This window comes from Equus quagga, chromosome 14 (assembly GCF_021613505.1).
Source record: "Equus quagga isolate Etosha38 chromosome 14, UCLA_HA_Equagga_1.0, whole genome shotgun sequence".
NCBI lineage: Eukaryota > Metazoa > Chordata > Mammalia > Perissodactyla > Equidae > Equus > Equus quagga.
The window spans coordinates 21,471,952-21,494,005 of NC_060280.1; the positions used below are offsets into that span (position 1 = coordinate 21,471,952).

The window sequence follows — 22,054 nt, forward strand, 5'->3', positions numbered from 1 at the left end:
CTGTTGGGAGGAGACCCCACCCCTCCTCCAGAGTCTCTTTGCATTCCTGCAGCTCTTAAAGGCACAGTAAGGAAAAATGAAAGCTCTGATACACCCCTGCCTCTGAACAGCCAGTGCACAGGGCTGATTGCCCTTTGGGGAGAGAAGTACAATGGGCTACAGGCCTGGTCACCCAGCACTGATAGCTGAAAAATCTGAAGACGGAGCTCAGAAGAGTTTTGTTAAGAGGCACAGCAACAGCTATGGAGGCTTCCAGAGCCAATCCATCAGGAAATAGGACACCCGTGTAAGGAAGTCCTTGAGGTTCTCAGTCCCCAGCGGCAAAATTCCCTTCACTTGTAGCTGTAGGTCAGCAATACATAGGACTCAATTCCCGCAGGCCTGGTCCAGATGAAGGTAAATCACATCCCTAGGGCAACGTGGGAAATCTTCCCATTTTTTGCCTTTGCTGTCCAGGCCTTTACTCAACCTCTCCTTCCATGGGTGGGCCCAGGATACCCAGGGTTCTTTCCCAATCACCTACCAAAGTGGGGAAGGTTGGGGCATCTATGGGATGTGGGAAGAACTCTGGCCACGGGTCAGAAGATCTGGGTCTGCATTTGGTCCCTGCAAGAGACACTAAAAGACTGTGTGTGGCCCTTGCACACCCTTGTCCCCATTAGATGTTCCTCTCTACCTCTCTTCCACATGACCTTAGTCCCTAATGGTTCCTCCCTATTCCCTTGGCAAAAATCACAAACAATGGCTCCTCATCCTTAAGAATACGTCCTCCTGTTTCCAAGAACCGTCTTTGAACTATTTCCCAAACTGGCTGAACTTCAGCTAATCCCTCCTCTTAAATCCTCATAAAAAGTACTGCCTGACTCATCCTCCTTCCCCAAGTGAGAATGCTCTTTTGGAAACTTCTCGTGCCTGGCGATTTAGAGCAAAGTCTTATGCCAAAGGTACTCTGGTTGATTTTCTTCCTCGAGCACCTCAGGTCCTAACTTTGAGAGTATGAACTAAAACGGATAAGGTCAAGAGGAGGAAAACTCTGATTGCATCACAATTAACTTTTGGCAGGTGGCATCGTGGGTAATCCTTTTCTTGGTTTTCTACAGCATGTTTACGTTATTTTTACAGTGAAATACACATTCAATACGAACGAAGTCTAAAGAATCATTGGAGCGTCAGTGAGAATGCAGTGGGAGGTCTCCGTACCAGCACAAGTCTTCGGGCTGCTTCCAGGGCTGTCGTTGCCCCCATGTCTCTGGAGTGGACTTCAAAGAGCTTGGCCTCAGAGCCCTTCAGTCCAGTCCTAGGAGGCGTTCCCTCTCCACCCCCCAGTGACTCAGGCCCCATACCGCCGTCTCTTCAGTCACCAGCTTCGTAGGGACAAGCCTGGCCTCTCTGCTCTAACCGCCCACACCTGCTCTTAGTTGACTACTTTTCTGATCCCAAAGATGGCAGAGCCCACAGCTGGCTCCCCTAACCCATTAGGATTGATGAGCCATCCAGCAGGCTCCAAGTGGAAGCCCTCACATTCTTGCCACCAGAGGTTTCCTAAACAGAAATTAAATCACTTTGGAGGTAGTCACAGCTTTGACTGACATACAGCAGCCAACTGTGGCCATCTTCTTCAGGGCAGGCCTTACTCAATGGGTGCTGTGTTGCGAGGATGAAAAAGATGGCTTGTTGCACCTTAGTCTACAGTTGGGATAAAATCGTTTGCTTGGCTCTTTGCCTTCCTTACATTTAACCTCTGGCCTTGACCATTGCTGTAAGCTCACTAGTGAGGACAGAGGCCAAGCACAGTGACCTCCTTTTTCTCCCTAGCAAGTGCCTGACCCTTCTGCTTTCCTGTCCTAGTGTCCTGAGAGAGGAAACTTAACCCCTTTGACAGCCACCACTACTTCCTCAGAGTGGTTGGATCTAGGTCACTAGTCCTTGATCTGCAAGCCCAACTCTGAGTGGACTCTTTTCCCTGAATGACCAGTCAGAACAGGACACATCAATGCCAAGACCAGTCAGTCCAACGGGGCTGATCTCATCCAGCTTTCCACATCCTCTTAGAATTCTCCCACCTTAATCACTGGCAGCTCCTTTTACTGCTGTGCCCCCATATTAACTGACCCCCTGACTTCTAGAGCCTTCTCTGCTCCCAGTAGCCTCCATTTTACTAAGAGATGCTGGCCAACTCTGAAAAGTTTGTGAGGAGGAGACTCTGCCTTCTTGAGGAGGCAGAGCCCAGCTCAACAGAGTCCCATCTGGGACACTAGAATTCATCATTTAGATCAGAACACGATGTCTCCTACTCTTTTTTCTTCTCCACTCTTTCTCCAGCTTTTTCATTTTATCTTTTATTCACCACTCCCGCCCCCACCCCCAGCCCCAATAGCTCCTTGCCTTAACGTCATCCTCCAGTCTTCCAACATTTTACAAGAAATTGCATTGTTTACTGCCTGAATGATTAGAGCAGCCTCAAATTCCCTGCCTATGTCTCTTTAGATAAAACATTGGCTGATTTTATGCCAGAAGAAAAGCTTTTTACAATGTGACCTCAGACAACCCCACTTGCTTCAGCTCTTACCATTCCCCACATTCAACCTCCACAAGAGCCACACCTAATTGTCCCCAAACTCCCTATGAAATTTAACATCATGGTATCTTTGCTTATGCAGGTCCCTCAGCCTAGGTGTCTCTCCCTTTTGTAACTAGTGAACTCTTAGTCATCCTTCAGGTCTTCCTTTCACCTCCTTACCTCCATCCCAGGCAGAATAACCCTCTCTTTCCTCTATTTTCATAACACGTTGAAGTCCGTATCTTGGAAATTTGAGGGGAAGGCTCAACTGGACATTGGTGCTGTGGTGGAGAGGTGGGCTGGCTTCTTCTGGGGGCAGCTGTGTGGAATGAGGATGAGAAGAAGTGGAACCTTGATATGGGCTGAATTGTGTCACTTGCATTCAATTCATATGGTGAAGTCCTAACCTCCAGTACCTCAGAATGTGACTGTTTATGGAGATAGGGCCTTTTAAAAGGTGATTAAGTTAGAATGAGGCTGAAAGAGGGGGCCCCTAATCTAAACTGACTGGTGTCCTTATAAAAAGAGGAAATTTGGACACACATAGAGATCCCAGCAATGTGCGTGTACAGAGAAAAGACCATGTGAGGACACAGCAAGGAGGCAGCCATCTGCAAGCCAAGGGGAGAAGACTCAGAAGAAACCAAACCTGTTGATGCTTTGATCTTGGTCCTCTGGCCTCCAGGAGTGTGAGAAATGAATTTCTGCTGTTTAGGCCACCAAGTCTGTTGTCCTTTGATATGGCTGGCCCAGCAAACACATGAGCACCCACTGAGTTGCAGAAGGAGACAACATGGGGCAAAATGGGGAGACTCTCCAGTGGGGGTCTGCAGATGTCCCTGGCAAGAGGTAAATTGATAAGGGAATTTCTTGGGTGATAGACCAGTGATTTCCAAGTCCAGGCCTGAGGCTTGAGCTCCAAACCCTATTTCCACCCGCCTACTGGACATTTGTACTTTGATATAGAATAGACAACTCAAACTTGGCTATTTCTATTTATCTTTCTACTTAAACTTCCTTCTGTATGTTCTCTCTCAGCAAGTAGCACCATCATCTACCTACTTCTAACTGCAGAAAGGTAGGAATTATTCTAGACTCTTTCTTTCTCTTAATCTTATGTTTAATCAATTAGTCACCTAGACCTATTAATTTTATTTAATTAATTTATTTTGTTTTAGGATTGGCACCTGAGCTAACAACTGTTGCCAATCTTCTTTTTTTTTTTTCTTTCTGCTTTTTCTCCCCAAATCCCCCCAGTATATAGTTGTATATTTTAGTTGTGGGTCTGTCTAGTTGTAGTACGTGGGACGCTGCCTCAACGTGGCCTGATGAGTGGTTCCATGTCTGTGCCCAGGATCCAAACCAGCGAAACCCTGGGCTGCCGCAGCAGAGCGCACGAACTTAACCACTCGGCCATGGGGCCGGCCCCTAGACCTATTAACGTTAACACCTAAATATATATCCATTATCCCTTCTCTTTCATCCTTTTATCCTACTTCTACTTTCTTAGGGCTTCTTTATTTTCTATTTTTATTCATTTATTCAACAAGTATTTTGGGGTACCTGCTGTGTTGCAAGTATTGGACTGTGCACTAGGGATAAAATGACAGACACGATAGACACATTCCATGCCCTCATAGAGGATGTAGGGGAGACAATCACGTAGATGCATAGTTGTACTGGCTTATAATTATTTTAATTTTGCAGTGATAGGGGTAGTACACTGAATGCCATGACAGCATGAAGGTGGAGCACCTGAGCTCTGTGAATCAGGGAAGACTTCCCCAAGGAGGTGATATCTTCCTGAGACTTGAGGGATGAGTAGGAATTAGCTCTATAAAGTGGATAGCAGGAAGGCAAAGTGGGAAAGGCTCTAGGCAGAAGCAATAGCATGTGCAAAGACACATAAATGAGACCTTAGTGGACTTGAGGAACAGACGAAAGTTCTGTATGAACTTCCAATGACTGAATGATGGGGCTAGGAGAGTATTGCAGGTCAGGATCCCCGGGAAACAGACTCTGAGACCAACTTGCCTGCAAGACTTTTCTTGGGGTGTACTCTCTGGAGCAGTACCTGTGGAGGGGTGAATGAAGCATGATTGGGCAAAGAGAGAGACTACACTGCGGTGTAGTTGTAACACAGGACTCAAGTGATCCCACAAGAAACTCTGAAACTAGGAGGGCCTTTGGATATGTCGAGAACTGAGGCAAGGGGACCACACCTTGGCACTCCCACATCTTGCAGTCTTTGGATGAGGGCTGTTCCTGAGGAGGAAGGGTGTATATTCAATCTTGGATGAGGCAGCATCCTTTGGCCGAGGACAATGCCTGGAGAGGGACTCAGCTGTGAGCTGTTAATGGCAACACTCACACAACTTGGGGAATGAGTGTCCTTGTCCCAAAAGATAGACTTGGGCAACATGCCACAGCATCTACTTCAGCAGGATAAGCAGAGGCCAGACCTCGCCAAGTTTGTAGGGTGTGCCAAACATTTTAGGTGTTATAGTAAGAACAATTAGAGAGTTTCAAGTAAGTGAGTAACATACATAGCTTTGCTTAGAAGTCTTGATTGCCAATTCCTCCCCAGTACAGTCTAAATTCCTTAGGCTCAGAGAAGGATTTGCAAGTAAGTTCCATCTAAATTAAGATCTATATAGCATGAACAAAGGTAGGCAAAGGAGCAGGGGGTGTGCGAGAAACAGTCCCGATGGAGAGGCAGGCACACTGACAGCAGTTTAAGTTAAGCGTACCTCTTGCTGGCAAGGCTGCTTCTCAGAATTGAGCAGCTTTCTTTGGACCCAACCTCTGCTACTCCGCTTACTCTGCTTGTCTTTGCTACGTCTCCCCCTCAGTTCGCAGCACCGTGTTTGGACACACACTTCTGCCTATATGAACTCCTGAAATGATGGCACCTTTCCTCCTGGTCTGGGCTCATATTTGCCTCCAGAACTTGTCCATTACCTAAATCATGCTCCTACCTTGCCACCTGGACAAATCACCTGACAGCCTCTCTGAAAGACACTTGGAATTTGGCATGGATGATGTAAGAACCTCGGCTCCATTGGAAAGGCCCACTTAGTGGATTGTAGCATTGGCCTGAACTCTTACAGTATTTTGAAGGGCTCATGCCCTCCAGCCTTAGCAAGCTGGACATGTGTGAGGTCATTTCACTGTGGTTCAACATATCCCCCATGCCTGTGAAGACCACGTCCTCAAAAGTGTCAGATTTACAGGGTATGCAGAGCTCTGGACATGACCCTTTATTTCTCTATTATTGCTAGAGAATGAGATATTCTTCATGAACAATTTTCAGAAAACACAAATTTTCTGCTGGAAAATGTCAAAACATTTTTTTAACCTTAAATATTTTCATGGAAATCTTCTCATTTTGAACTTTACTTTTTAAAGCCATTTATTATTTTCTTAATGACATAAGGTGACATTATGAAGATTAGCTATTGTATTGTGTCCAGGGATCTCACAGAGATTATTAAAGTACGTAGAGCTATTCACCTTGGTACTTACCAGGTGAGGACAGCTAGAGATTTTAGTTCTTGGATCTGCTTTTTATATTTTCTCTGACACTTTCCCTTCTCCTCTCTGTCCCCATCCAATCCTTTTTTAAAAAACAGACTTATTCTCATGGCGTTTCGTAGCATGTGAAATAGTTAAATTTAGACTCAGGCTTCCGAAATTAGCTGAGGTGCCTCCTAATTGTATTACTCAGCTGCTCTGTGTCTCCGCCTCTCCTGGGATCCTGACATGTTTCAATAACTTGTCCTGGCTGGCCTCTGCAATAGCATCTGTAACTTAATTTGGGCTCATTATTCTGATTTCAATCTGCAGCACCATCCCAGACCATGGCCCCTGGAACCCTGTCCTCTAGGTTCATGGGCCTCAACAGTGTGTAGGGGCACCCCACCCCAGTGACCCCAGTAGAAGAGTCCTTTGGGACCTGCTCAGACAGACCAGGGGTGGAGGACAGACTTCACCCTGTCCTGGAAATGTCACTCTGTTCTCTCTATCTCTGAGAGTTTCCCCAACATTGTCTGCAACTCCCACCCCCACTGGGATTTGCCCCAAAGTTACCCCAAGGAAAGGACAGTTTTAACAGGCAGAGAAGGTTAGGAAGGACTTTTCAGGGTCTGAGGGTTGTCTTGTTTTTTCTTAGGCTATAACGAATTCATCTTCCCTGAATAGTCAGCATATTTTCATCCCCATGAAGTCCTAGAGGCCGTTCCACATTTCAAGGAGGAAACCATCTTCCTTTCCACCTTTCCCCAACCCAGAGAGACAGCCAAAGAAACCTGAACCCTCCAGCCTCCACGGTGGGTGTCCAGGGAGAACTTTGCAAGGATAATCAAACCTCGAAAATTTGGACCACTTTGGGTAGGGGAGGGGCACCGAATGAAGAAGGGGGCCTGAAATACCAAAGTAATTGTTAAAAAAGTCAAGGCTAGTACCTTTCAATACATGGGAAAACCAAAGCTAGAATCTTTAGGAGACTGGTTTTAGTGCTGGAAAGAATAAGAAGAGTTTATAAATGTGCCAAGTGATGGCTACCATGTCTTTATGGAAGTCTTGAGCCAATGTGCTGCAAAAATAAGAGGATATGGCCCTGCCCTCGAGGAGCTTATAATGTACCAGAACTCACACTCTCACACACACACATCCCACACAACTAGAGAGCAATATAAGAGAATCCAGTTGTGAGGATCGGGGTTGCTTGTATGTGAACACGAGGTGCTCAGGGGACTTGAAATAGTCTCCTTTCCTAGGTAGTGTAATTTTCCCCTCAATGTATTGATTTTCTTATTAATTTGCTCCTCTCGTCTTTTCAAATCTTTGGATTATATGGAAAAGAAGGAGGTAGGAGTGAAGCCATAGGGAGTGGTCTGTGGAATTCCATGAGGACTAAATGGTGTTTCAGGATGTAATAAAAAGGAATAGTCATATTGTAGAAGAGATTTAAATTAGATACTAAGAAGAGTTTTCTGACTGAGAATTTTTTGGTAAGAGGTTATTGAAGCAAGTTTCTATTTTTTGAGTGGATAATGAGATATTTGGGGAATCATTTTAAAACCTTTAGAGATTTGTGTGAGAATATAGGGAGTCAGAAGAGAACCCCCAGAAGTCCCCATAAATGTAACAAAAAAAATGACAGTCATATATAAATGTTTGTGATATCGCCAACCATCGTTGGATACACTTTAGCTACTTTTTGACTCCACACACCCTTTGCTGTGCCACCAACCTTTCCATTTATCAATAACGCCATAATTTGACATGAGTGAGAAGATCCCACGATGCTCCTTTCGCCCCCATTCACCTCTTCCTACCCTCCTCCCTCACCCTTGGCCTGAGTCTACTCAGTGCACAGTCTTCTCAGTTCTGGCCGTCCTCCTCCAACTCCCCAGTGCTGTACTAGAAACGCCTTCTGGCCAGAATCCTCTCAAGTGGCTGGCAGTGGTGCTGTTCCCTGCCTGAAGCAAAGAGCCAGGCTCTGTCTCCCCGCAGCCCCCAGGACCGACAGCTGCCTGCCCAGCATTCGCCTGGTGGAACAGTCATAGCCTCAGTGTGCCCTTTGAAATAAAAACCATGTGCACCGGAGAGTCCCTAGAACTCTCAAAACCTCCCATTGTGATCACTCTAGTTTGGCTTTTGAAACCCACTGGGGCTTACCTAGGAATTGATTCTCCCTGGAGGCCAATATCTGGTCCTACCTGACACTAGTCAAATGCCGGACAAGCCAGGTGTGGCTGGTTGCGCTCAGATGGCCTATTCAGAGTTTGTTCCTACAGTACTTGGAAACCACATTTCTGCCAAAAGCTTCTGAAGTATTGCTGATATTCACTCAGCTTGGGGAGGGTTTGGGAGTAGAGGGTGGACAGACTACAGAGGGGAGACGGGTTAATGAGCCACACTGATGGGGATAAATGGCCATGATTAGTGTCTTCTGGTGGTGTAAAAGGTATGGCTGCAGCTGGAGAAGACTTGCTGGCCAGGAGATGACATTATGTTGCCGGACGGTCACCTGCACAGGACTCCTTCCTAAGTAGGCCCCAGGGGTGGGGCTGGTCAGCACATATGGGAAAGCTGGCTCTTACACAGGCTCGGTGTCTTCCCCAGCATGGGACCTATCTTGGTCTCTGCTGCACAGGTTCCCCAGAGAGTTCTGCAGAGACCTATGAACATTGAGCCCACAGAGAACAGAGCCCCACCCCTTAAAGCTGAGGGGTTACCTGCTGTCCTCAGAGAGTGCCTGCTTGGGTGTTGTCAGTTCAATGTTCCAGGCCCAAACGTTGAGTCAATTTCTTGTAAAATATTTGTTTGAGCCTTAGCCACTAGAGGGCAGAGGCTCTTCAGGCACCTCTGTCCTGATGTTATCAGGAGCACAGGGCTGAGCCGGCATGAGCCATGGACAAATCCGTGAGCTTGCCAGGATAAAGATTTCTCCTGTAGCCTGAGGCTAGGGATTATAGGCTGTTGCTTGAAGAAGTTAGGCCAGAGAAGGAGGCTGCTCAGCATCCTCCCTTCCCGCCCCTGACTATGAACCAACCACACAGACTGCCTTTCTCTCTTTTCTTCATCTTACACCTACTTCTTCACAGAGAGCTCTCTTTGCCCTCCCTCCCTCCAGCTTACTTGCAGGACCATGATGAGCTCTTTGAGGCTATATTGAGAGAATCTGTACTGTTATTTAATCCCAAATGGAATTTCCTTTCTTCGAGAGTGCCAGTCCTGGCCACACTAGACATCATTGATTGTTAAAACAGATTTAGGAAATTCTCAAAATCAAATTCCTCTTAGATCATTTGTTAAAAATGGAAACCCATGGAAAAGGGAACTGAGAAAAAATGAAGGGGTGAGGAGAGAGCCAATGTCCTCTGGAAATCATAACCCTCCTCCAGGGTTAGTTTGCATTTGGGTTTCTGGGCAATAGCAGTCTAGGAATGCCCAGGCCCCACCCCAGCTAGACAGCTTTTTTAGTGCACAAGCAGTTCCTTCAACTCAGACACACTCAGATATCAGAAGTGGAAGAGCACAGAAGACATTGGACCAACTTCCCTCATGTGAGAAGAATCTGGGAGCCACAGGTGTGGCCTCAGCCCCAGAGACAGGAGCAGAACTCTGGGCCCCAGCCCCAGTCCTCGGCTCTCTCCGTTACCCCATGCTGCATCTTGGTCTTTGCTCGATGTTCCTCAGGCTAGTAATCCAGTTACAAAGACTATGTGAATGGCAACCTTTCACCAAAAATGGTAGCCCTGACAAACCCTACACATGATGCTGTAGTCTCTGACACCATCCTTTCTTGAACCAACATATCATGGCCCTGGAGAAGCGGGATCACTCTTAGTGATGCCTTTTCCTGTCTGCAGACAGGGTTGTAGAGGTGAGTGTCATGTAGAATCTTGCATAAAATGAGGGGACGAGGCTTCCATGACTGAGGGCCATGGGTATCCAAGGAGATAGAAGGTTTTGAGAGAACTAGGCTACTTGTGCTAGGTGGGCAGGTGCACTCATGAAGCCTTGCCTTATCTCCGGTATTCCCGTGCAGCGATTTTGGTAAGACCCAGAGAGCACCTTGCTGCAAAGAGACGTAGTAGGTCAAGTCTCCCAGCTCTGCATGGGGCCATGCTCTCCTCAATCATTTTTCTCTGCCTAGGAGAGACATGAAGGCCTGCCCTAGCCTCTTCTGAGCTGCTCCTGCACAATAATGGCATTTGTGCTTGTGTGTGTGCAGTGACCTGGGGATGCCAAGAACCATGAAGTAAAAATCATTGAGGGGGCTGGCCCAGTGGTGTAGTGGTTAGGTTTGCATGCTCTGCTCTGGTGGTCCAGGATCCACAGATTCAGACCCCCGGCATGGACATAACACTGCTCGTCAAGCCATGCTGTGGTGGCACCCCACATAAAACAAAGGAAGATTGGCAACAGATGTTAGCTTGATGAGGATTTTAGGCTGGTTACTTTTAAAATGCAGACGAGAAGCAGGCTCCGAGGAGTGGAATTTGCTTGCCCTTTGATCAGAGACAGTTGCATTTGTGAAGGAAATCTCCATGCCTCCCTTCCTGTGCCAGGAGGAAGAGGGGATGGCCTTATCTCTGGAAACTCTTAATGGGAAGGCGAGAACTTAAGTTGTTTACTGTCTGGCAACCTCATGTAACCGACCCCACCCCCACTCCCAAAATCCTCCTTTGTCTTTAGCTGAGGATAATATTTAAGCAGTGGCTTCTGCCATTTACTCAATCCGGTTTGATTCTTATCTAAAAGTTGTGGGACTGCCCAATGGCCAGACCCTACCGGCAGGGGTACCATTTTAACTTTTTTTTGTCTTGTAAAGAGATAACTCACATACCTATGCCTTAAATTTAGCCTTACTCTCCACCCATGTTTGCGGCAGCAGAAACCGCAGCAGCAGCGGTTCCTCCTGCCTGTGGGTCCTGTCCCCACGCAGCAGCTCTGACTGCCATGGGTCCTGTCCCCATGCTGGCAGCAGCAGCAGCTCCCCATGCCAGCGGCAGCAGTAGCGGGGGCAGCAGCAGCTCGCCATGCCAGCAGCATCTCTGACTGCCCGCGGGTCCTGTCCCCAAGCAGCAGCCCTGACTGCCCATGGGTCCTGTCCCCATGCCGGCGGCAGCAGCAGCGGCTTGTCCTGCTCATGGGTCCTGTCCCCAGGCAGCAGAAGCTCTGACTGCCCATGGGTCCTGTCCCCATGCTATTCTATACTATTCCCTAAATAAAAGAGCACTACTGCCAGATCTTAAGAGTCTAAGAAATCTTTCTTTCGACTCCTTGGCTCACCGACCCCGCATCAAGCTCAGGGCCAATCTTCCACACACACACACACACACACACACACACACACACACACACACACAATCAGTGAGAGGCTGGAGCAAGGCAGAAAGTTCAAGGCAGGGCTCGTCACGGCCACACTTTTGGTGTGCACTTGAGCTCTTTGGGGGATTGCCAAAGTCCACTTAAGCCCAGAGGAGTGGTAGCCAAGTACAGTCACAGGTGCACTGCTCTTCTCCCGCAGGTGTGCTTGTGATCTGGTGCACTGGGGACTGACGAGGGTCTGGGCAGGGACCCCTGAGGGCCAGGAGTGTGAGGTCCCACCAGAAAGGTGAGGTCTGGAGGTTACAGGCTTGGTCAGTGACAGAACAGATCCTCAGCTCCACAGGCAGGACTGTCTGCAACCAGCACTCTGCCTGGAGGGAACTGGTTTGAGTTCCTTCTGCATCTTCTAGGGCCAGCTGGTCTGTACCACTGCTTCTGTCTACGGGACAGGGCAAATGTTTTATGATTAAAACCCAAAGCAGTGAGATCATGCACTAGAATAGTTTCAAGTGGTGGGTAAAAGTTTAGTTATTCTTTCTTCCTGGTCCTTAACCCCTGTATAAGTACAGCTTCCAGCCTGAAATCTGCCTTTCCCAAACCAGTGATTTTGCCTTGTCCTCTGGAGTCAGAGAAGGTCATGAGTTCTTTCCTTATTTACATAAACCCTTCTTCCACAAGGACCTGGCCTCCCCATGGAAGCCTCAGAAGACTTGACAACTCCGCTGGGGTTTCCTGAGTCTGCTCTTCTCTTCCAAGCCAGACAGGGCCTACTTAGGGGCAGTGGGTCCCACTGAGGCTTCACGCCTGGTAACAGTCTTTAAGAAGGCACCTGTGACAGCTGCTTTTACACGGCCTGGGAAAGTGGACCTAATGGAGCCATTCAGCCAAATGTCAATATTTGGTCTACCAGATATAAGAAGTGTTTGAATAATTTACTAAACTTTTCTGGTTTTAAGTAACTCTTTAAAGTCACAGACATACCCTTAGGATTTCCTCTGAGTCCACTGTTTTATGTTTTTGAAATTCCATTTTTATGTCCCCTAAAAATTCAAAATCAATAAACTTTGAAACGTAGAAGAAAATTAAGAATACTGCATTTGGGATGGCTCTAGATGACGTTTTCCCCCACTCCCCTGCACGTATACTCAGTGGTTGTCCTCGTTCTTATTCTGTTTGGTGACAGAGATACATTCTCCTCTGTTTTGAATTTGGGGGGAACAAAAGGACCACCTTTGAGAGTGGGGAGACTCAAAGCCAAGTGGCAGTTGCTGCCAAAATGGTGTTATCTTGACCCAAAGCCCCAGAGGGCTTGTTGAAGCTGCTAAGTGGAAGAATGGAGTCTCAGCAGGCCAGGGAGCTGCTGTGAAAGGTCAGCAGGTGTGAACAGCACTAGTTAGGGCCGGGACCCACCGCAGCAGGACAGGCAGGCAGCTTCCTGTGCATTTCAAGTGTGGAAAACACCAGAAGGCCAAGTTTAAATGTCTTCTTGCTAATTTTACTCAAATACAATCCTTTCAAAACCTGCCAGTGCTGTTCAAGATGTGTGACACCAGCATTGCAGAGAACAAAGTAAAACAATATATATTTTAGAAAAATATTTCCTTCGGTTGAAGTACTTTCAACCCCCGGAGTTCTAAATTGGAAAATAGCATGTAGCTGCTCCTATTCCATCTTATATAGTAGCTGAGACACCCTTTTTCTCTCCAGGGAGCCGGGCCCAGGGCTGCGTGGGTCTTATTCTCAGTAAAACATTTATGCATTCCCTCTTTCCATTCAGAAAACAAAACTTAAAAATATCGACCATAATGTTGGGCCATAACACAAACTCGCTGGTTGTCTAAGAAAGTCCGTGAGCCTCACTGGGTCCTCAGATCAATGAGCCCTCGGCAGGGTTTCAATCTGAGTCTGTAGACACGCAGGCGGGGGGCGGGCATTTGTTTCCCTTTAAGAAATGTGCTTTTCGGCAATGCTCTCCCTTATTGGGTTCTTATCTTGCCTGCACTTTCCAGTGTGCTTTGTCATTTGAAAACTTTATTTTAGACAAAGATTTTAATTTAGTTCTAAGATTCCTGTGGGAAAAACATATTTAAAAATAATTACTTTTTAGAGATGAAGGTAAAACTTGTTTCTAGAAGGTTTATCTACCAGTTTATTTAGCCCATCAGCTCATCTCTGAAGCCCTGAATATAAATATCTTCAGATATTTGAAGAAATGATTTTATCATTATCTGAAAGCTTTGAGTTTGGTGAATTAGAGAAATTGCCTTTCTTTGATAAATTCAAATCTGGATTCTGTCATCACGCAAAAAGAATTTCATCTAAATGGTGAAAAAGTCAGTGTCTTGGAGATGATGTTCACTTGATAGGAAAAACTATCAATATTACTATGTCAAAAACTGGTTTGGAAATAGCTTTAATGCAATGGATAATTATTGGAATAATAACTATAATAAATTTAGTATTGACCTAAGAATTTTTTTTTTTTTTTTTTTTTTTTACTATCTTTACTGTTGGGATCACAAGTTGAATTTTCAAAAAATAAAGAAAATGCATAAAAGTGATACCATGCAGTGTTGTTTATCATAAATAACCCTCATGTTGATAAATATACTCTTTTAACTGTCTGGCAATGCTCATCCAGCCCTCACGGAGAAATTTATCTTATGATAGACTTTTGGGAGTCAATAACAACGACTTAAGGGGACAGTCTCTGTGGCCCAGGTCCTTTTGGCCTATTCTTCTCTTATCTACCAGGAGGAGGTACATGAGAATCATCTGCTGGCCTGTGGATGAGCTGGGACACTCTGATGCCACTGAGGCTTGGCCAAGGTGACTGGACTTCAGGGCTGGCTCCTGATCGTTTAAGGCCTTGGGGGCCATCTTCAGTCTTGGTTCTTAGTCCTTGCCAGGCCCAGAACTCCTGGACACAGTGAGGAATCACTAGAGGTAATATTGCTGGTTAAGTTTTGCAGCCCTTATGCCAAAGGAGCCTAGGCAGTAGGTGACAAGTAAACCTTCTGAGTGGAAGAAGAAAGGAGTGGGTTTTGCCATAGGCCTTGGAGAGCCTTGATCTGTTCTCTCCAGAGAATGAACAAAGGGAGTTTTACACCTGACATCATCGACACTGGAGGCAGGTTCATGGCACAGCTCAGAACTTCTCTTTGCCTCACATCTGGGCCTAGAGATAAGCACCAGGCTCACCTTCTGTAGCTCCTGGAATACCAGCCAACCCTCCCTTTTCTGTTTTCCTTGGAGTTGTCCTGCAGGTCTTTCCTGGGATATTTCCCCAACTGGTGGGGTAATTTTTCTCTCTGATTATTTTCCTTTCCATAGCTTTACTATTTCACATCTTCCATGAAGGTCAGTCTATTTCACATGAAGTTGGATAGAAGGTGGAATAGGATGTGCTATAATGGAAGGGTCCCATTCATATGTGCCTCTTCTCTGGAATGGGCATCTCAGGGACGTACCAGAATTCTCTGAATACTGCCTATGACTTATCTCTGGCTTAGAAGATAGGTGCCAAGCAGGACCCTTGTGGCAGCCATCATTGGGTCTGTGACTAGCGAAGTGCCTGCAGGTGATTATTAAAGGTTATTGAGACGTGTCACCTCTCTTCAGCCCTGAGAGAGGATTGGAGGAGGAAGAGTCAGAAGGTCCCATCAGTGAGAAAACCTGAGTTTCAGAGAGGTCTCACTGGCCACTCTTAGCCTCTGGTTTTGCTCTGTGTCAGCAACCAGCTCGGGAATCCTGTGTGTGAGAGAGAATCTTTGCAGAGATCTAGAATGGGACAGTAAAGCAACAAGTGAGGCCATCCTCTCTGGCTTGAGTATGGGTGGCACTTTCAGGGAACTGTCTGGACACTCCCAATAGCCCTCACTGGCCATCAGTGAAATGAGTGGCCATGGGCAGCTAAATGGCCTGCAGAATTATCAGGATCCAGATACAAGTTTCAGACATTGTTTTTGGCCATATGCCATAGGTGGCCATGGCCACATCCATGTTTACGTCTTTTTCTCAGTTCATTAAGTCAGTTTCTATAACTTTGCTTTGAAAGTTCTAGCAAGGTGGCTGAGTTACAAGGAGACCAGGGTGGGAGTAGAGCAGTGGACTGGACCCTGACTATTCCATATGGCAGGACTGCTGCAAGAGAGGGGGATCAATTGGAGAAGGAACCATGGCAACACTAGTGATGTCGGGACCTCATGTGAGGGGACACCTGGCATGAGTTGTGCTCATTCCAACCAGATTTGATAAAACCCCTTTCTCTTAATTAGCTGCAATAATTCTTTTTGAAGCAAAGTCTTCAGAAGAGGGACAGACAACCTCTACTTAGTATATTTAGCATTTTCATCTCTAAGTATGTTCCCAAGCATGGGAATGTCTTGTTTCCACCTTTACTCTGGCTCAGAGATGCGGGGGAAAAAAGCATCCATCTCAAGCTTTTGAGCAGTCAAGTAGAATGACAAGAATCATGTTTTTCCTCCAGGGTTTCTTGTGACATCGGCAGCTCTGTATCAGTCATGACCACTGCCTTTCTTTAGTTTAAGCTCTATTTAAGTGTCCATGGATAGCCCTTCCCCCATCCTCTGCCCCTTATTACTCCTCCCCTCCCTTCCACCCTTGTGCATGTTAAATATTGCATGTGCTTTTAAAGCAACAGCTATCCAGGAAGCCCTCTGATTCAGTGGCACCATCCCCTCCTCCACTCCCATCGCCACTATCTCCAAAGTGGCCCCAATGTACCACACTTTCTGGTAGTCATTCTTGTGAAATCCCTTCCCCTTGGATCTAGCCTGGCCCTATGACTTGCTCTTGACCAATGGTCTGTGGTGGGAATGACTCTGTTATTTCAGAGGCTATTTAGAAGAACTTTGCAGCATCAACTGGGGATGCAATGTTAGTTCTGAAGGAAGGCAGCTGCTACGTAAGAAGTCTGACTACCTTGAGATCTCCATGTTGTGAGGAAGTGCAAGCTAACCACGTGGAGAGACTATGTGGAAAGAGACGCCAAACCAGCCTCCAGCTGTTTCAGTCAACCCAGTGGAGGAGCCAGACATGTGAGAAAAGAATGCATCATGGATATCCCACCCAGTCAGGCATTCAGATGATACTAGTCTCAGCTGCCATCTGATAGCAACCATGAAACCCTAAAAGAGAGCAATCACCTAAGCCCAGCCAACCCACATAATCATGAGAGATAATAACTCTTTATTTAAACCACTAAGCTTTGTAGTGCTTTGTTAGGCAGCAATAATTGGAACACCCACCATCACAGGACAGGATGGCCATGAAGAGCAGGACAATTTCCAGATCTAACTTTCGTCAGTCTCCTTGGCTTAAGTGTGAGAGTATTACTTTCTTCTTTTCATATGAAATGTAGTTCTATTGATGGCCATGAGGACTAAGTCATTCCATTTAGAGTCATGATTGTTGGAGCATTCTGGAAACATCCACATTGTAGAAACCACCCTCCACTCCCCTCCCCCATTCCTCCTCTGGTCATGTATTAGTGTACTTCCTGGACATCACATCACCTGCTAAATGTGCCCAGTTCACTGGCTGGGAAGATGCTTTTGAAGCAACACACATCCAGGGCAGATCTCCTTGAAGACAAAGGCAGCAAGAGGAGGGGGCTGAGCCTCTGGGCCAGGTGGGTGGGGGAGACATTGGTCTCTCCCCATCTCTTGGAACCAGCTTTCCCCAAGGTGTCTTCCTAAGGTCTAACCCGGGTGTATCCCTTTCCACTGCCTTTTCCATTTTTTCCAAGGTTCTTTAAATTTCCTTCTCTATCCTGGGAAAGATGTTGGAGAATCCCCTTCCCCCCAAGTCCAATGAGACAAGGTTGGAATTTTTCAAAAGGAACATTTACTAGGAAACTAAAGGGAAATCAAAGAGAATACAAGAGAACAGAGGCAGAGTTGCAGATGGGCTCAGGGAGTTTAAATTTATAACCAGCTTCTGGCTGTGGCTGGACTGGCTACCCCAAGCTTTCCAGCCATAAAGCCACTTGCCTGCCATGTGGGCAGGCTGCTGCCTACTGGCCCCTATAAAGCCACCTTCAAGCCTGTAGCATACTCATTAGTACCCCGGGGCTGCTAGCTCTCTGAGTAGAAGATCTTGCAGGGGAACAATAGGCATAGCTACCCCCGCATCCCCCACCCAGGCTCCCAGCGCTGAGGACATGTCAAAGTTTATTGGGATGGCTGCCTGATATCTATTGGGGCCAGTCTGCTTTCTCTGGGACCATTCTTCTGGGCTTATCTGCCTAGCTCTAGAGAGAATATTTCTGCTGACTATCCTGCTGGCACTAGTCCTTCATGCTTTGGTTCTAAAGACTGGTATGTTGGAAGATGTCTGAATGAGAAGGAACAGGCAGAAGGGAACATTGGGCAAAGAAGTTTGAATTCTTCTCATGTCATCAGATACAGGCAGAACCTTGGGTTCCCTTTAGATCCTGGAGGTTGAAAGCCAATCAGAGATGGAAATAGATTAGGCAGGCTGGGGAACACGTGAAGCTGAAGTGTAGTAACACTGCCTCACACAACCAAAGGCCTCCATTCTTTTTAGATCTGACATCAGGGTAGTTCCTTCTATCAGGCAGCTGTGGAAACAAGAACTTTCTGAAGACATGCAATGATCCTGCTTCTACCCAGTTAGTCCCACACTGAACTGTTACTTCAAATGAAGAGTCTGCTGCAAAGGGATTGTATGAAAAGGGAAATGTTATCTTGGAGAAGTGGTGCAAATGTGTAGATGGGGTACCTTGCACTCATAATGGGAGAGAGAGGAACACTAGGTAACAGCCTCCCCTGGGAGGGTTATGCTGAGGCCTTTGGTTTCACTTGTATGGAGGCAGAAGCAGTGAGGATGAGGAGCACAGCTGGTAGTAGGCTGGCTGATGTGGTCACAAAGGAAACTGAGTAATGAATGAGATATCCAAGGAGAGCCCTTGACCTTCACTCTTGTAGGTATTTCCGTTCCCCAAGCGCTGTGAAAGTGATATATGTGTCTAGAAGTGAAAAGGAAACCTGTTTGTGGCTGCCCAAGGCTGTGCCTCTGGGCTGTTGCATATGGAAATACCCCAGAAGGCACTCAGGCCAAGAGGGCCCAAAAGTTGTGCCTTCCATCGGGGACAGCTGTGTTATCTCTCCATGAACTCAGCTCACACAATGGTACATCTATTGCTGAGGCTGTTCCCTCAGTGGACAAATGTGCCTGGGGAAGGGTATTCCAGATGCTTACGCCAGTGAGATGAATGCCTCTCTAACACGGATGACAAGTAACTTTCATTCTAATGCCAACCCCTGTTGTAAGGAAGTGGCTGCTGGCTATCTAGAAAACAGTGTTGGAGATTCTGACTCCTCAGAATCTGGGTTTAGCAGGAGAGAGGGCCATGATCAACTGGTACTCACAGCCATGTGCATGGGAGGGAGCAGTGAATTTGCTGTGAACTAACTCTCCTTGCACTAGAGTTTCTCCAGGGGAATGGCATGCCTATCCTATTACTCTCCTGGGGCTATTCCTTGCAAAGCTGGAGCACTTCTTGGGTGAAATTATTTTCTGGTGACAGTTATTAGCTCAAAGGTAGTCCAGTGTGAATTAGATCTGCTGCCTATTTAGCACCTGGATATATTTTAAAATATTCTGTCCTTCCAGGGCATTCAAGCAAATATCACCTACGAGTGATGCTGCCAGGGCAGGTGCTATGACTCCATCACTAAGGGCTTTGTTGATCACTAAGAGTCCTGGTAGTCCTGGTTACTTTTAGTTGTCTCGCTATATTAGTTGGTTTCTTCCATAGTCTGATCTTGGTTCTCAGCAATGAGATGTGCTTCCCCTACAGCATACCACCTTAGGCCACCTGAAGATGGCTGGACTGTTCATGTCCACCAAACCCAATCTGGAAAGATGGCCAGTTATTGCTGTGGGTACAGCTGAGCATTTGGTCACTGGAGTCGTCCGGATGTTGTTGGATGGGAAAAGTTCCTTAAGATCTTTGTAAGATGGTTGTCCTACTGTGTCCTTGGCACAAGCAGTCCTCTTACTCATAGTCATCGTTTCTGTAGGAAGAAGAAATAAAAAGAATGTTTTGGTTTTCATCCATATATTTTTAATGTGTATCAAACAAGTGCCAGGTGCTGTGATAGATGCTGGAGATACAGATACCGTGAGTAAGACACACCCTCTGCTTTCAAAGGGCTCACAGAGGGAGAAATTACAATGTCAGAAGCTGAATAATAAGGTTGCAAAGAGGAGGGAAGGATGAACTTTGAGGGGACTGAGGAGCTCTACAAGAGGACTCTGAAAGGTAAGTCTTGAGCTGGGCCATTTAGGCTGAAGGGGAGTCCATCACGAGAGGAGGTAAGGCCTTTTAGGCAGAGGAAAGAGCCTGTGTGAAGGCACACAGGCAGGAAAGGGCACATGGTGTGTTGGAGGAGTTGTCAGAACTTGGTGTGAGGAGTGGAGCAGGAGGAAGTAAGGCTGAAGAGATGAGAGAGGTTCTGCATGGTGCCACATCAATTCCTTGTTTCCCAGCTGTGAAGGATGGGCTTTTTCAACAGAGCCCCAGACTTAGGGTAGCAATATCTCTTGTGTTTCAGACTCAGCCCAGCATTCAGCTTAATTTAAACACAGGGCATCTCCCAGTATAGATTAAGGGTATTAATGCTGCAATCACAGAGAGAAAGAGAGCTAGAGTCACTTCCATGGACAGAACAATAATAAAAAATATGCTCATACACTATGGGAGAGCCACAAACATTCTTGGACTGGACTATATGGACTGCGTTTCAAAGATCAAATGTTCACGCATGAGGCTGTAACTTAGAGAAAGTAATAAAAGCCAGAGTGTATACACTGTAGAGGGAAAGCTGTGTCCGACTATGACCTTTGGCTTTGAAGCATGTACCTGGGTGTGGGCACACCCACACCCCTGGGAAAGGGAGTTCCTTTCTGAGTCGAGGAGGAAAATGTGAATGGATATTTGCCTTATATTGTAATTCAAGCACGACTTTCCCAGACCAGCTGATATCAGCCCTGGAGCATCTTCCGAATGGCTCTACTTCCCAACCAACCACCCAGGTCAGGCCCTGGTTCCCAGGGTCCCTTCTCTCAGCTGTGAGACCCACTCCCGCTGGCCTAGTTTGCCAGTCCCTGAGTCCTTCCTTATCACAGAAGGCGAATTGTCAACAGGCTCAGCCCCACCAATGAATGTGGTCTGGAATTAGTTGTCTTGTTATTAGCCAAGGAGACCACGTACCACATCCCTTCAGTTTTGAATACCTATTGTGTTCCAGGAACTAGGATATGAACTCTACAAATCCTTAAAAGAACCCTAGGAGGTTCTCTACTGGAGGATACAGAGATGTAGAGAGATTAACTTGTCCCAAGCCACACTTGTTAAGTGTCAGAGTTAGGATTTGAACCCAAGACTTCTAACTTCAAAGTCTAAGCTTTAGCAATTACATCGTTCCTAAACTCACTCTGTAAGCCCACTTTATACATCTGAGATTCTGCCTGGTTTTCTACACTGTAAATCTAGCCAGATGATGTAACTTTAAGAAACCCTAGCCCAAGCTAGTAGCATGCAACAGGTGCCATATCCCACTTATGGCTTCCTATCTTCTTATTCTATTTCTCTGGATGCCTATGGTTAGTGACCTGCATGTGTCTCTCATTTGCCCCCTCAGTTTATGCACAACCTCATTCTTCCCTGTTCTGACCTTTGTTTCACCTCTCCATTTGAGCAGTCCCTTCAGCCTGCGTTGGGTAGAGCTTTCCCAAAGTGCCGGCCGTAGGGACCACCTCTATCCCTGGTTTGTTACAGCCTTATCTGAAGTCTCCTCAAAGGGCTGGGCTATGACCTCAACCAATATTTCACCAGTCCCCCTACCCAGGGATACCGCTAGCAGAGGCCATGCTGCCAATGGCCAAGTCATAGCGCAGCTTCAACCTGACCTCCATAGCTGGGCTTTGCTCACTTGGTGAGTTTCCATTGTGTATGCGGTTAGTTGGAATTAAGCTCAGCCCGTGGCAATACTGCGGAGTGGTCTACTGGTTCTCTCTTCTTTAGTTGGCTTTGTTTTTGGGTCCTGATCCTGCCTGGTCCAGGATCCTTTGTTTTCCTGCAAAGCACAGGGGACACTAAGGCCCCAGAGTTCTTTTGGTCTGCGAGCCTATAAGATGATGGGATAAAGGAGTTTCAGTATGTCTGGAGGAGTGGTGAGGTCATCTCTACTACTGGTCTCGCAAGAAAAGCTTCTTGGAAACAAACTTCTCCTAGGGAAAGTCACGTATGCAGTCAGATGTGAAAAAAAGTAGTTTAATTGTTCCAAGAGAAGGCAATTTTAAGTATGGCATGGGTGAATTGTGCTGTGGTCCAACCCTTTTTGTCTGTCTTTTACGGGGGAAAAACTCAACTGAACCAACAAAACAAAATAAGCAAATTACAACACCTTTCCAAACTCTTATAATTTAACGAGCTGTTTCTCAGCCAAGATTTCCATAAAATGAGATATAAAGAAAAATTTTTCTATAGTTCAGAAGAGCACTGACCCAGTAGGATTTTGGTGAGGGGATGGGGTGGTGGAGACTGTGGCATCAACACTGGAGATAGCAAAGGTGACGCAAGCACTGTGGCCACAGGCT

General features: G+C 46.6%; 1 protein-coding gene across 1 annotated transcript in view; it reads right to left on the minus strand.

The window, feature by feature from the left end:
- Positions 1 to 18,563: 18,563 nt before the first annotated feature.
- SYT9 (synaptotagmin 9) overlaps positions 18,564 to 22,054 on the minus strand; it is a 180,368-nt gene continuing 176,877 nt past the window's right edge. The window contains exon 7 of the mRNA XM_046637647.1: positions 18,564 to 19,467. Coding sequence (XP_046493603.1) covers positions 19,459 to 19,467 — 9 coding nt within the window. The 3' untranslated portion in view covers positions 18,564 to 19,458. The remainder of the gene's footprint in view (positions 19,468 to 22,054) is intronic.